Source organism: Oryza sativa, chromosome 9, assembly GCF_034140825.1.
Source record: "Oryza sativa Japonica Group chromosome 9, ASM3414082v1".
Lineage (NCBI taxonomy): Eukaryota > Viridiplantae > Streptophyta > Magnoliopsida > Poales > Poaceae > Oryza > Oryza sativa.
In genome coordinates, this window is record NC_089043.1 from 24580130 (window position 1) to 24594415 (window position 14286).

At 44.7% G+C, this 14286-nt stretch overlaps 1 protein-coding gene across 1 annotated transcript; it reads left to right on the forward strand.

The window, feature by feature from the left end:
• The first annotated feature begins 10986 nt into the window (after window positions 1–10986).
• LOC4347588 (formin-like protein 15) lies at window positions 10987–14281 on the forward strand. Its single transcript, NM_001422819.1, has 4 exons — window positions 10987–12339; window positions 12449–12648; window positions 12761–13005; window positions 13219–14281. The coding sequence occupies exons 1-4, from the start codon at window positions 11207–11209 to the stop codon at window positions 14005–14007; spliced, it is 2367 nt and encodes a 788-aa protein (NP_001409748.1). The 5' UTR covers window positions 10987–11206; the 3' UTR covers window positions 14008–14281.
• Window positions 14282–14286: the final 5 nt, after the last annotated feature.

Here is a 14286-nt window from a genome sequence, read left to right on the forward strand (position 1 = left end):
CTATCAACAGATCATGGACTATATTCTCCATGATAGAAAGTACTCCGTACATGATAAAGAAAATTATGGCTATGTTAATTCTCTATCTCAATGCCACCTGGTACGAAGCACATGAAATTAATGTTATAATGTTAACAAAAAAAAAGAATTGATAGTATAAAATGAAATAATCTGCCTAATGCTGACTGTGCAAATGCTGCAAATAACCAGCAAGCAAGAACATGCGATTTTCCTCTAGCTCGGAAAAAAAATGTCGTCTTATCTGAAAAAAAATAAACTTGCTGGCATGAATCTCCTAACTGGCTAACTGTACAATTTCTTGGAAAAAAACAACCAAATTAATATAAGAGAAACACATTTAACACACTCTTCTTATACTTGCAGAATTTTGCAGTTGGATAGAGGTTTTCAGGACTTCTTACTGGCCTATTTTTGTTTCTTGGGCAAATTTCCCAGTGCTTTCCCAGGTATGTGTAGGAATGAAAATATGGAATAGAGTTGCAGGGTTTGGTCAATCCTGTCAATGTTGTGCTAATCTCTGTCACTGCCAACACAGCTTCAATTAAAAAAAAAGGGACAACAAAAATAGTGATGGATGGAAAAAAAAAACATCACCGTCAAGTGTGAACAACAACTCAACAGCATGCATGACAAAGCATATCTGCAGTTGCATCTGCACAGTAGCTCTGAATTCTGATACAGTAGTTATACTGTGCCTCTCAAAGATGAAGATATCAATCCAACAGTGCAACTCTGCTAAACAGATGCATTATTTTTTAGTTTATTTTTTTCTCACATATAGTGAACATAATTTTCACTCTTTAATTGACACTGTATCAATGTAGCAGTGCTCATATTAACATATCTCTATCCAAATTTATTATACTGGAATATGTTACATCTAGTTTTAGATTTTTTTTTAGAGGGATTAGTTACAAGAAAGGAGGAGGAATCGAACACAGATGCTAGCTTAATAGCTTACTACGAAAATTGCTCAACGTTGATCTGCCTGTAAATAAAATAATTAAAGTTCTCTCCACATTTTTATGGTTTTATCAGCACCACAAGTCACAAGCCTGGATCCAGTGACGTCAAAAGAAACCGCGCAGATGCAAGGCATGCTGTCCAGTGATCCAGGATAAGCAATGGCCATCTCCTGTGCTGGAAGCAATGGCCACTCCTCCAGTCCAAGAACCGGATGATCCCATCGTCACCGCCAGCCGCCACCACGCCGCCCTGGCTCACCGCCACCGAATTCAAGGTCGTCCTCGGCTGCGGCGGCGGCAGCACGAGAGTGAGTGAGAGTGAGCGCGGTCTTGCCGGCGGCGAGGTCCCAGAGCCTGATGGTCGAGTTGTGCGATCCGGTGATCACCTGCGGGTCGGAGGCGATTCTGATCTTTGACAAGATTGTGAAAAAAAAATTGGAGGCGGTTCTTCTCCCGAGTTGGAAAATCGATTTTGCTATATCTCACTCGAAATTTTTTTTTCTTATCTCTCACTCGATTTTCTCACTCAAATTTACAGTGTATTTTCTTGTAAGCTATAGTGTAATTTATGAAAGAGTAAAGTCCATCACCGGTCCCTAAACTTGTACCGCTATGTCATTCGGTCCCTAAACTCGCAAATTGACCGTTCAGATCCTCAAACTTGTTCGACTGTGTCATCCCGGTCCCTAAACTTATAGATCACTCGTTTAAGTCCTCCAACTTGTTCAGTTATGTCACCCCGGTCCCTAAACATAATGGTCTAGAAACTTTATATCAAAAAATAATTCATAACTTTTTCATGTGAATTCTAATGAAGACAAACTTTATATCAAAATTGTAGCCCTCGACGCGACCTACAACTTTGTAGTTGAAAAGTTTTTGAATTAAAACTGGTTAGGGTCCCAAAATATTGTTGTGTGTTTATAGATTTTGAAATTTTAATTTTAAAATTACATTTTGGGGAAAAAAATGACTTATAATAAAAAAAATTCAACTATAAAGTTGTAGATAGCGTCGAGGGCTATAAGTTTGATATAAAGTTTGTCTTCGTTAGAGTTCACATGAAAAAGTTATGAATTATTTTTAAACATAAAGTCTTTAGACCGTCCTATTTGACCCAGATGATATTCAAATCCAAGTTTAGGGACCGGGTGGCACAACTGAACAAATTGGAGGACCTAAATAAGTGACCTACAAGTTTAGGGACCGGAATGACACAGTCGAACAAGTTTGAGGACTTGAATAGTCGATTTACGAGTTTAGGGACCGGGATTACACAACGGTACAAGTTTAGGGACCGGTGATGGACTTTACAATTTATGAAACTTATATTGTAACTTTTGTAAGTTACAGTGTAATTTTTGAATCTTCGCATGTAAGTTTTGAAATTTGTATTGGATTTGGTCTTTTTCTTGAAGATATAGTAATTTAGTGTCCATCATGGTGTTTTTACATTTTACAGTGTCTATCGGATTTTAATTCAAAGAATAAAAATCTGTGTGATACGATCATAAATTTTTTTGAAAAGATGTATAGGTACTCCCTTGGAGAATTACATCCGAAAAAAGTTAAACAATGGTCCAAATGGGCCTGGATTGCCATGGCTTAATTGTAGGAATAAGTTCACTTCATGACCCTCAAAAGTAATCGAAATCTAATCCATGACCCTAACCACAAAACCGGATATCTCGACCCCCAAACTCTTAAAACCGGTGCAATTTGACTCCCTGGGCTGTTTTGAAGGACGGTTTCGCTGACGTGGCGCCTACGTGGCAGTATTGACCCGGTCTTCTTTCCACGTGGCGTTGACATGGCGCTTAGGTGGCATTAGAAATAAAAATATGCGTGGGACCCATCTGTCATTCACACACAAAATAAAAAATTGTGGGGCCCACTGACATGTGGGCCCCACATGTCATCCTCTCTCTCTTTCTTCTTCCTCCCTTCTCTCTTTATTTCTCTTTCTCCTCTCCCCTTCTGCCGGCCGCAGGGAGCATGGGAGGCTGGAGCTGGAGCGGCGGCGGGCGGGGGCCAGAGCGGCGGTGGAAGCTGAAGCGGTGGCGGCGGCCTTGCCATCGGCCTCGCTAAGTGGAGAGAGGAGAGGAGAGCAGGTGAGGGAGGAAACGGATGTGATGGGTGACATGAGAGGCGGCGGCGGTGTGTAAGGGCCGGAAGGGAGAGGGAAGAGGCGGAGCCGCCGAGCTCGTGTTGTCGCCGCCACCGCCACCGCCGGTGCCTCCTCCTGCACTCACGCTCGCGACAGCGCTGCCACGTGCTGACCCGGAGCGGCAGCGACGCGTCCCGTGGGTGGTGGCTATGGCCGCAGCCGACGAGGTCGGAGACGAGAGCGGCGGCGGCGGCGGGCATACGAGGGGCGGCGGACGGCTGGTCTCGATCTGGTACTCGGCATGGTCGTGGAGGTCGACGGCGACGACTATGAGGAGGAGGAGATAGAGGGGGCGGGCAGCAGCCGGACGGTCCAGCCCGCCGCCGCCTTTAGCTCCTGCTGCCCATGCTCCCCACCGTCTACCGCCCACCATCGCCCACTCGCCCGAGGTCCGCCGCTGCCGCCGCCTCTTTAGCTCCCGCCGCCCATGCTCCCCACCGTCTACCGCCCACTGTCGCCCACTCGCCCGAGGTCCGCCGCCGTCGCCGCCTCTTTAGCTCCTGCCGCCCATACTCCCCACCGTCCACCGCCCACCGTCGCCCACTCGCCCGAGGCCCGGTGCGGTAGAAGGAGCTGCTCCCGCGCCCGTCGCCGGAGGTACACCGTCCACCGCCCACCACCACCACCACTCCGGCACCCACCCACCACCACCGGCACTCGAGCCTCCTCCTGTCGGCGGCTCATGTCAACGGAGAGAGAGAGAAACAACGGAGAGAGGAGGAAGAAGAAGGGTAGTGAGAGAGAGGGTGACATCTGGGGCCCACATGTCAGTGGGCCCCACTTTTATTTTATGTGTGAATGACAGATGGGTCCCACGCATATTTTTTATTTCTAATGCCACCTCAGCGCCACGTGGAAAGAAGACCGAGTCAATACTGCCACGTAGGCGCCACGTCAGCGAAACCGCCCTCCAAAACCGCCCAGGGAGTCAAATTGCACTGGTATTAAGAGTTTGGGGGTCAAGATATCCGGTTTTGTGGTTGGGGTCATGGATTAGATTTCGATCACTTTTGAGGGTCATGAAGTGAACTTATTCCCTTAATTGTACTACTAGGTCTGGCCCAATAAAGGTCCAAATAGCGGATTGTTTGCCTTTGATCAAAAAAGCACGTCAGTTACCAGCTACTCCCTTTGTGACAAAATATAGCAAGTTAAATTGTTTGGGACGTATGCTAGTACGTCCCATCTAATTCTAAGTTGCTATATTCACAGTGGAGGGAGTAGTAATGATCATCATTACCATCATTGAGAACGGCTGCTAGCTCATCAGGTACGTAGAGAGTTGCCAGGAGCAATGCACCTGTCTGGGTTTGAACCCTCTCCAATGCAGATTATCTCACCGTTTTCTTTTTTTATCGACAATAGATGCTAAGTTCCTTCTTAGTACTCCAAACGATTTTTTGTTCGTTCAGAAAATCATTACAATCATCTGCATCAATGCTAATCTTGCTTGCTAGCATGGCATGAGGTGAAGGACAAAGTGACAGTCACCATTCACCAAGGCATCATAATTACTCATCAGCTTCAGATTGGCAGCAGCACAGCTAAATCAGACTGACTGAAACCTAGAAACTACATATCAAACTACCAGCCAAAGATTATGTGCTAATTAATTGGCTAATTGCCCTGTCCTTGAAGAGAAAATGCTACCACCACTTATTGTGACATTGCATTTGGAGTACAGGTTGCTTTTCTGAAACAAAAAACACAACGTAGTACTACAGTTAACATCAAAGTTTCAGATAAGCTGTAGTAAGCCTGTAAAGACAATGTGCCAGGCAGAGGCCAGTGGATTCTTTCATCAAGAACACAGTGCAGATTACCCCACTGCAAAGGTCCAGCAATCAGTCCATCACACATGCATAGAGGATGGAATCTTGTAGTAACCCTAAACCTAAACCCTACATACACGAGCAAGGCTGCTTTTGAGTCTGTCAGTTTTTAGACGGTTGCTACCTCATGTGCCCAGAGAGATCCTTGGCCCAGCTCATTGCAAAGCGATGGCGAGCTGCAGTACAATGATAGTTTTAGTACTTCACTACTTCTCCAACGTCTTCGTCGTGACGAGATCTAATCTATTAATAAGCCGATACATTTGCGTCATTTACTGCAAAATTTAGGCATGAAAATTTGGTTGAAAGGTAGGCCTTGACATCCGATTGGATCAGAGCTGCAAAATTGCTTGCAGAGCTAGATGGTTAACGTTTCTGTACAAGGATATGTTCATTCCAAGAGTTGATGGAGCTGTGCTGAGTTGTGAGCTGAAGCTACTGACCGGCAACAAGCATTGGAGGAGCAGAAAGTGCCGGAGGAGCTCCGGCAGACGGTGGCCGGCGACTGCAACGCCAGCACGAAGTAGTCCAACTCCGGCAAGGAGGTGGAGGAAGAGGAAGAAGATAGCACTGACGCCACGGAGAGCAAAATAAGCAGCATTCTTTTCTTTCAATTGAGATGCTGAAGTATCCATCAAAATTCAGAAATCTACAAGGTGATGAAGTCTGGATCATCTGAATATCCAATCTTTTGGTTAAGTTCCTTTCAGAATTCAGACGATCAAGCATTTGTCGATGCTCCAGAGATGCCGCCTTTTGTGATTTGGTCAACCAGAATGAATCTTCTTTTCTGCACTAGAATGATGATAATTTTCTTCCTCCTTTTGCGCAGCCACCAGAAATTCTTGTACTCCTTTTCTCCCCTCTCCTTCGTATCTTTTGGGGATTCATGCATCATATGCCTCATCTTTAGGTGTTACTAGCTCACTATACAAAGCAGTGCAAAGAACATTTCTCTGATAGTACAAAGCAGTATACCTCACTAACAAAAGTTTTGCTGCTGAGACTTTTGACATGGTCCGTTCTTTGCTGTGAAAAAAGAAATCACAATACCATTCTCGTTTATTACCTACAGTACCAGTTTAGAATATTTACTGCACAATAAAATAGTACTCTCGCCGTTCACAACTCCACGATACTCTCTCTCTCTCTCTCTCTGTTCACAATCACAAATATTTATCGGTCTAGAAAGGAGGTAGATAAACACTTTTGATTTAACATTTCATAAGAAATGTCAAAACAAATAGATTTGAATTTAAATATTACTAGTAAAGTACTTTAGATTATAAATATAATTAATACAACCTTGATACTAAACACTAATGGTTAAAGTAGTCAGACTACTTTAAAAAACATTGATGGTTAAAGTATAGTAAATTTCATTTTCAGTCACCTTTAATAACCAAAATTTTATGATAAATCAGGAACAAAGCTGATATTTTCACTTAGAGTAAAGTCCATCACCGGTTTCTAAACTTGTACCGCTGTGTCATCCCGGTCACTAAACTCGCAAATCGATCGTTCAGGTCCTCAAACTTATTCGACTGTATCATCCCGGTCCCTAAACTTGTACTCCAGCTTGTATAGGAGTAGATCACTCGTTTAGATCCTCTAACTTGTTCAGTTGTGTCACCCCGGTCCCTAAACAGGACGGTCTAAAAACTTTATATCATCTGATTCGTGCGTTTTTCCTCCAACAAGTTTAGGGACCGGTGATGGACTTTACCATTTCGCTCTTCGTGCGTTTTTCCTGTGGTCCAATCAAACAGCCATTCCTATGTTTTTCCTGTGTTTTGCAATCCTCTGTTTTACAATTGTATTCCTGTCAGAACCGTGTGTTTTTCATATTCCTCTGTTTTTTCATTTCTACGATTTAAAAGGTTCCTAAACCGGATTTGCAGCTACGATAGGTTAGCACGAGAACAACAAATATAGCAGGTTATACTACATCATGTCGAATAAATGGTAGTAGTGTTTTATTACTACGTATAAATATTCAAACATCAAATTTCGAAGTATCTAGCGAAGTTGTGAACACCGAAGTGCAAAGGATAGTTACACTATTTGGTTTTACCTAGCAGTAGTTAATTCTACAACCTTGATTAAAAAAAAAGATGGCTCAGTAAAATTTGCTTGTTAAAATAGGATAACTCAAAGCTAAACTGACCATTGCCATGAACAAATGGATTATCATACGGTAGGCAATGGATTCTTGGACTAATCTTATTCTTATCACGTGAGAGAGCGTACATTCTACTCCCTCTGTCCTATAATATAAGGGATTTTGATTTTTTGCTTGTAACGTTTGACTACTTGTCTTATTAAAAAAAATTTAAAATTATTATTTATTTTATTTGTGACTTAATTTATTATCTACAGTAGTTTAAACACAACTTTTTATTTTTTATATTTATAAAAAAATTTAAATAAGACAGGTGGTCATAAGAAAAACATAAAATCCCTAGCACTGTGGGACGGAGGGAGTACTGTACTCCAGAATACTGGTACGCACGAGTGGGCCCCACACGTTGCCTGCGTAGTCAAAGACTCAAAGTGTGAAGCACTGCGTGTTTTCTGGTGACACATTTAAAGCTGCTGCTGCAAGCTGCCGAGTATGCCAAGGGAGAAACGGGCTTCTTCGTCATCTCGGGCTGGTTTGTTTTGTGGACTAAATTGGCCTTACCAATTTTTATTAATTTTAAATTTTGGTAATTTTTAGCATGGCTAGTAAAGGTAAAATTATGTTTGTATTGAAGCTAAAATAGTCTAAATTAACTGTTGAAATGGCCTATTTTTTTAGGTATGCCAAAATTTGGTTCCAAATCAAATAAACACTATTGAAATTGTCAAATATTGGTAAGGAAAATATAAGCCTCAAAGCAAACCACCCCTCATCTGTGTCAGAGAGTGGGGCCCCACCGCCCACTGAGACTGACTGCTGCTGGGCCCCATCATCACTGTGGTCGCCGAACGTTGGTCAAAAAATGACAACCTCCATCACACATTCACACACACACAAACATCCTCATTTTCTAATGTAAATCTTCTGTTGCTGTCCTGTTTTGGGAGTAAGCAAAGCTTGTCGCTAATCCAGGTTCAGACAAGAGGATTAATTTGTTGTGTACTTCGTCCAAAAAAAAAAGACAAATCATAGGTTTCTGTGTCTAAGTTTGACTGTTCGTCTTATTTAAAAAAAATAAAATAAAGTAAAAAGATAAGTCACGTATAAAGTATTAATCATGTTTTATCATCTAACAATAATAAAAATACTAATTATAAAAAAAATTTATATAAGACAGATCGTTAAACATTAGACACGGAAAATCAGGGTTTGTCTTTTTTTTTTTTTATAAAGGGAGTACTACTCTACTACTCCTACTCCTAATTAAGAGTGTTGGAGTGTTTATTAATGACCAGAACACAATCCTCGTGTGTCGTACGAGTACAGCATGACGAACTGGGACGCATGGACGGTGACAGGTGATTGGCACTGTTTGCTGCTGACACGCAGCAATAATGTGTTCGGCTCGTGTTCGAGAACAAGAAGCTGTCAGTGATAATCTAGATTAGCCTGCTTCTGGGCAACATCCTATGTAGCATGATGTCGGCATGAACAGGGTAATACTAGGACTGATAATACGGAGTACGTAGGAGTGGCACTGTACTATGTAGGCCCTTTTTATTAGGTTTAGGCTTATTGATTTTAGACTTTTAAATCAGCTTATTGGCTTATATAATTTATAAGCAGGTGGATTTAATGTCTTAAGTTTAATAGTAGAGTCATGCATTTACCTCACATAAGCCAAAAAAGCTTCTCTAACTATTAACTTATAAGTCAAAAAGTCTAAGCCAAAACAAACAAGCAGTTTTTTCGTTTGGCTTTTTTGAAGCCATAAGCCACTCTAACACTATTAAGTCAAAAGCTAGGTTGGAGAAGCTTTTTTTTTTTGCTTATGTGAGGTAGATGTATTACTCAACCACTAAACTTAGGACATTAAATTCACTGGCTTATAAATCATATAAGCCAGTAAGCTAACATAAGCCAAAAAAAAAAGCTTCTCCAACCTAGCTTTTGGCGTAATAGTGTTAGAGTGGCTTATAGCTTTAAAAAAGCCAAACGAAAAAGCTGCTAGTTTGTTTAGGCTTAGACTTTTCGACTTATAAGTTGGCTTATAAGCCTAAACAAAGAAGGCCATCGGCTTATAAGTTGGCTTATAAGCTGAAACAAAGAGGGCCGTAATGTGGCTGAAGTATTTGCTGAAGTAGCTAAAGTTTAGTGGGTGTTTGGCAGAGAGGGATTTATGTTTTTTCTCTCTCTCCCAAACACCCCCTTAGGCTTAAATCAACTGTTCAGGACCATGCACCAATGTCATGAGATCCTCGTAATCTTGTTTGGTGTAAATTGCATATACTATATAGGAGTATTTCTCATAACCTGGGTACCTGATCGTAAGTTCGTCACCGAGCTAACGGCATGTCACATCGAACGTTTGAACACCTGTATAAAGTATTAAATACTATAGACTAAATAAATAAATAATTACACAGATTGCGACTAATTTATGAGACGAATCTTTTAAGCCTAATTGCTCTATGATTTAATAATATGGTGCTACATTAAACATTTGTTAATGATTGATTAATTAGGCTTAATAAATTCGTCTCGCAGTTTACAGTCGAAATATATAATTTATTTTATTATTAGTCTATATTTAATACTTTAAATATATATCCGTATTTCCGAGGTGACATGCTAAAATTTTTCACCCATAAATCTAAACACAGCCCTAGTTGACATACAACAATGAGCTGTGAAGTGTGAACCTGTGAGCTGAGCTCCATCTCCATGGGCAGGAGGAGCTGAGGAGCAACTTGATTTTTATATTTTAGACATTTTTAATAGCTTATTTGAAATTTAGAAAAACTTGTTTAAAAAATGGATCATTTTCTTTGCGCCAGTGACATTTGCACCGTGATGACGTGATCTAACATGACAGCGCCAACATCCTCCTCGTCCTCCTTTGGAAGCTAGATCACTGGTGCGAAGGTGGACGTCGAGGATATATTTGTAAAAAAATTGAAAATGATTATTTTTTCCTTACAGATAGGTTCTTGATGTGAGTGTGATTGCCGCCGAGAATATACCTGTGATAAAAATATTTACCTTTTAGACCTTGTTTAGTTTCAAAAACTTTTTCCCAAAAACATCACATCAAATTTTTAAATATATGCATGAAGCATTAAATATATATAAATTAAAAAAATTAATTGCACAATTAAGGGAGAAATCGTGAGATGAAACTTTTGAGCCTAATTAGTCTATGATTAGCCATAAGTGCTACAATAACCCACGTGTGTTAATGACGGATTAATTAGGCTCAAAAGATTCGTCTCGCGGTTTCTAGGCGAGTTATGAAATTAGTTTTTTCATTCGTGTCCGAAAGCCCTTCCGACATCCGGTCAAACGTCCGATGTGACACCTAAAAATTTTCTTTTCTCAAATTAAACTAAACAGGTTCTTAGTTTATTTAACTTTTTTTATAAGTATATTCTCAGCTTCAATATTATTAACGTTGTCATATTGGAGTACGACGCGAATAACACTCATGCCGAGAAAATGATCTATTTTTTAAATATCTTTTAAGAATCTACAAATTAGTTTTTGAAAAGATTTAATCCTGACGTTTTATATTATAAGTCATTTTAAGAAAGTTTACGATAGAAAATTTAAGCAATATCTAAAGCACAAAGTTAATCTAATTAAAATTAAAATTTAATACTACATCTTAATAATATGTTAAAGCGATTTATAATATAAAACTGAAGGAGTGAAATGTAAAAAAAAAAAAATCATGAAAGGCAATGCACGGCGGCCATCATTTCCATGGTCACAGAAAGAAGGCGCAAGAATCCAAAGCACACATTCCCATCACACACACCACCGCTCCGCTCCATGTCGCACCACTACCCATGCCTCCCTCCCCAGCTTCTTCCACCTCCTGCTCCCCTCGCCTACCCACAGCTGTTCACATCACTCCCGCTCCTCGAGAACACCACTCCCTCCTACTAGTAGCTTCTCTCTCTCTCTCTTCTTCTTCCTCGCTTTGCTTGGGTTGGGTTGGAGCGGTGAGACGAGAGATTGAGGGGAGGAGAGGAGAGGACAGCAGCTGCCCCTCGATTCGATTCTTGAGTGATCATCTTGGGCTTGGGCGTTGGCGCCAATGCTCGCGCGGTGGCTGCTCGTGCTGCTCCTCTTGCTGCCTGTTTCTTGGTGTCATCAAGATCGGCATGGCCGCCGCCATTACCCGCGGCGGTGGAGGAGCAGCGGCAGTAGGAGGGAGCTGCACGAGCCGCTGTTCCCTCTCGAGAACGCGCCCGCGCTGCCACCGCCGCCGCCGCCGCCACCGGCGCCGTTCTTTCCGTTCTTGCCTGACTCCGCCCCGCCGCAGCTGCCACCGCCGGTGACCACGCCCGCTCCCGCCGGTGGCGCCGGAGATGGTGGTACGGACGCAGGCGCCGCCGCCACCGGGGACGCGTCTTCGTCTTCGTCCTCGTCGGCGTCGCCGCACCCCACGGCGCCGGCGAACATCTCGTACATGGCCATGCCCATCTACCACTCCGCGCCGCTCCGCTCCTTCCTGTCGTCGCACCGCCTCCTCACCGTCCTCCTCCCGGTCGCCGCCGTCCTCGCCGCCGTGCTAGCCGCGGCGCTCGTCTACCTCCTCACGCGACGCCGCCGCTGCTCCAAGGGGGAGCCGCACGCGGCGCATACGAAGGCCGTGCTGCTTTCCCCGGGGAACTCCACGGCGCTCTACGACGGCGACCACGACCAGCATGGCCGGGGGTCCACCGCCACCGCAGCCTCCAGCGCCAGCTCGCCGGAACTCCGGCCGATGCCGCCTCTACCCCGGCAGTTCCAGCAGACGAGGACGAGCATGCCGTCAACTTCGCAAACCATCCATGAAGCCGGAGCAGAGGACAAGCGAGCGCCGCCACCGCAGAGTGTTCGACCGCCGCCGCCACCACCACCACCTCCTCCTCCGCCGCCAATGCCGCCGAGAACGGACAACGCGAGCACGCAAGCAGCGCCCGCGCCTCCCCCGCCATTGCCGCGAGCCGGCAACGGCAGCGGCTGGCTGCCACGGCGGTACACGGAGCGCGCCGCGCCGACGGTGATCAGGGCCTCGGCGGGGGCAGTCCACCCGGAGGAGTCGCCGGCGCGCGCCTCGCCGGAGGAGAAGGCCGCCGACGCGGCCGCTCGGCCGAAGCTGAAGCCGCTGCACTGGGACAAGGTGCGGCCGGCGAGCTCCGGCCGGCCGACGGTGTGGGACCAGCTGAAGGCGAGCTCATTCCGGTGAGCTCCCCACGCGATATCGCTTCTTGGTGATTGGATTTAGCAGCAGCCATGATCACTTAGCTCTGATACTGAAGAGCTGCAATCTTGTTTGCTTGTGTATGAGCAGAGTGAACGAAGAGATGATCGAGACGCTCTTCGTCTCCAACTCGACGAGGAGAGCATCCAAGAATGGAGTCAAGGAGGCAAATGCAGCTTGCTGCAACCAGGAGAACAAGGTGCTGGACCCGAAGAAATCGCAGAACATCGCGATCATGCTGAGGGCGCTCGACGCGACGAAGGAGGAAGTCTGCAAGGCTCTCCTGGATGGTGAGCTGAGATATTGGCAATGATAATCTTTAGAATTTGAGCTAACCCTGCATTCAGAGAATGCTTTGTCTGATCGTCAAGTTTCTGAACATTTCGCCATTGTTGGGAGCAGGCCAGGCAGAGAGCCTTGGAACTGAGCTGCTGGAGACACTTCTAAAGATGGCTCCTAGCAGAGAAGAGGAAATCAAGCTGAAGGAATTCAGGGAGGATGCCGTATCTAAGCTCGGCCCTGCCGAAAGCTTCCTCAAGGCGGTGCTTGCGATACCATTTGCGTTCAAGAGGGTCGAAGCAATGCTCTACATCGCCAACTTCGATTCGGAGGTTGACTACCTCAAGACCTCCTTCAAAACTCTTGAGGTACTAGTTATGTCCTGCCTTGTCCTAGCAGGTTCCATTAGTTGTTTTGAATGAAATAGAAGTACAAATATGCTCTGAGTCGAATCAAAGTCGGTGCAGTTTTCCCGAGTTTCATGTTACTACAGTTAATAGGAATAGGGTGAAGAGCAATTTATTGGCAACATTATGAGTTACGGATGATGAAGATGTTGCAACTGTGCATTGCTATTGCAGGCAGCATGTGAAGAGCTGAGGGGCAGCAGGTTGTTCCACAAGATCTTAGATGCAGTGCTGAAGACCGGTAACCGCATGAACACTGGCACCAACCGCGGAAATGCAAGCGCCTTCAAGCTTGATGCCCTCCTCAAGTTAGTCGACGTAAAGGGTGCAGATGGCAAGACAACCCTTCTGCATTTTGTTATCGAAGAGATTGTCAAGTCCGAAGGTGCCAGCATCTTGGCCACTGGCCAAACATCCAACCAGGGGAGTGCCATTGCAGATGATTTCCAGTGCAAGAAGGTTGGCCTCAGAATTGTTGCTAGCCTTGGTGGTGAGCTCGGCAATGTCAAGAAGGCAGCTGGAATGGACTCAGACACACTGGCCAGCTGCGTTGCCAAGCTTTCTGCTGGTGTTAGCAAGATCAGTGAGGCCCTGCAGCTGAACCAGCAGCTCGGTTCCGATGATCATTGCAAGAGATTCCGCGCCTCAATCGGTGAGTTCCTGCAGAAGGCCGAAGCTGAGATCACCGCAGTGCAGGCTCAGGAGAGCCTCGCCCTCTCCCTCGTCAGGGAGACGACCGAGTTCTTCCACGGTGACTCGGTGAAGGAGGAAGGGCACCCTCTGAGAATCTTCATGGTGGTGCGCGACTTCCTCACCGTTCTTGATCATGTCTGCAAGGATGTCGGCAGGATGAACGAAAGAACAGCGATTGGATCTTCGCTCCGGCTGGAGAATGCACCTGTTCTTGCGAGGTTCAACGCAGTCCAACCCAGTAGCTCCGAGGAGGAGAGCTCATCGTCCTAGCCGTTGGAGCCTGCATGTTATTGTCTGAAGAAAAGCAATGCAGGCTAGGACTTTAGAATCACATAAGTATTTTGTAACTGTAGCAGATAAGTGTAGATCAAAGTCTATATGTACTAGTACATGATTCAGCATGCTAAGCATCATCCCAGCCAATGGCCTACCAAAGGTGAAAGTGGCATTGTACATGATTCAGCATGCTAAGAATCACTAGACAGGAGCTTTTGTGATCATGCTGAATGCTTGAATCTCGTGATAAAAGTAAAGTACTCCTAGCAATAG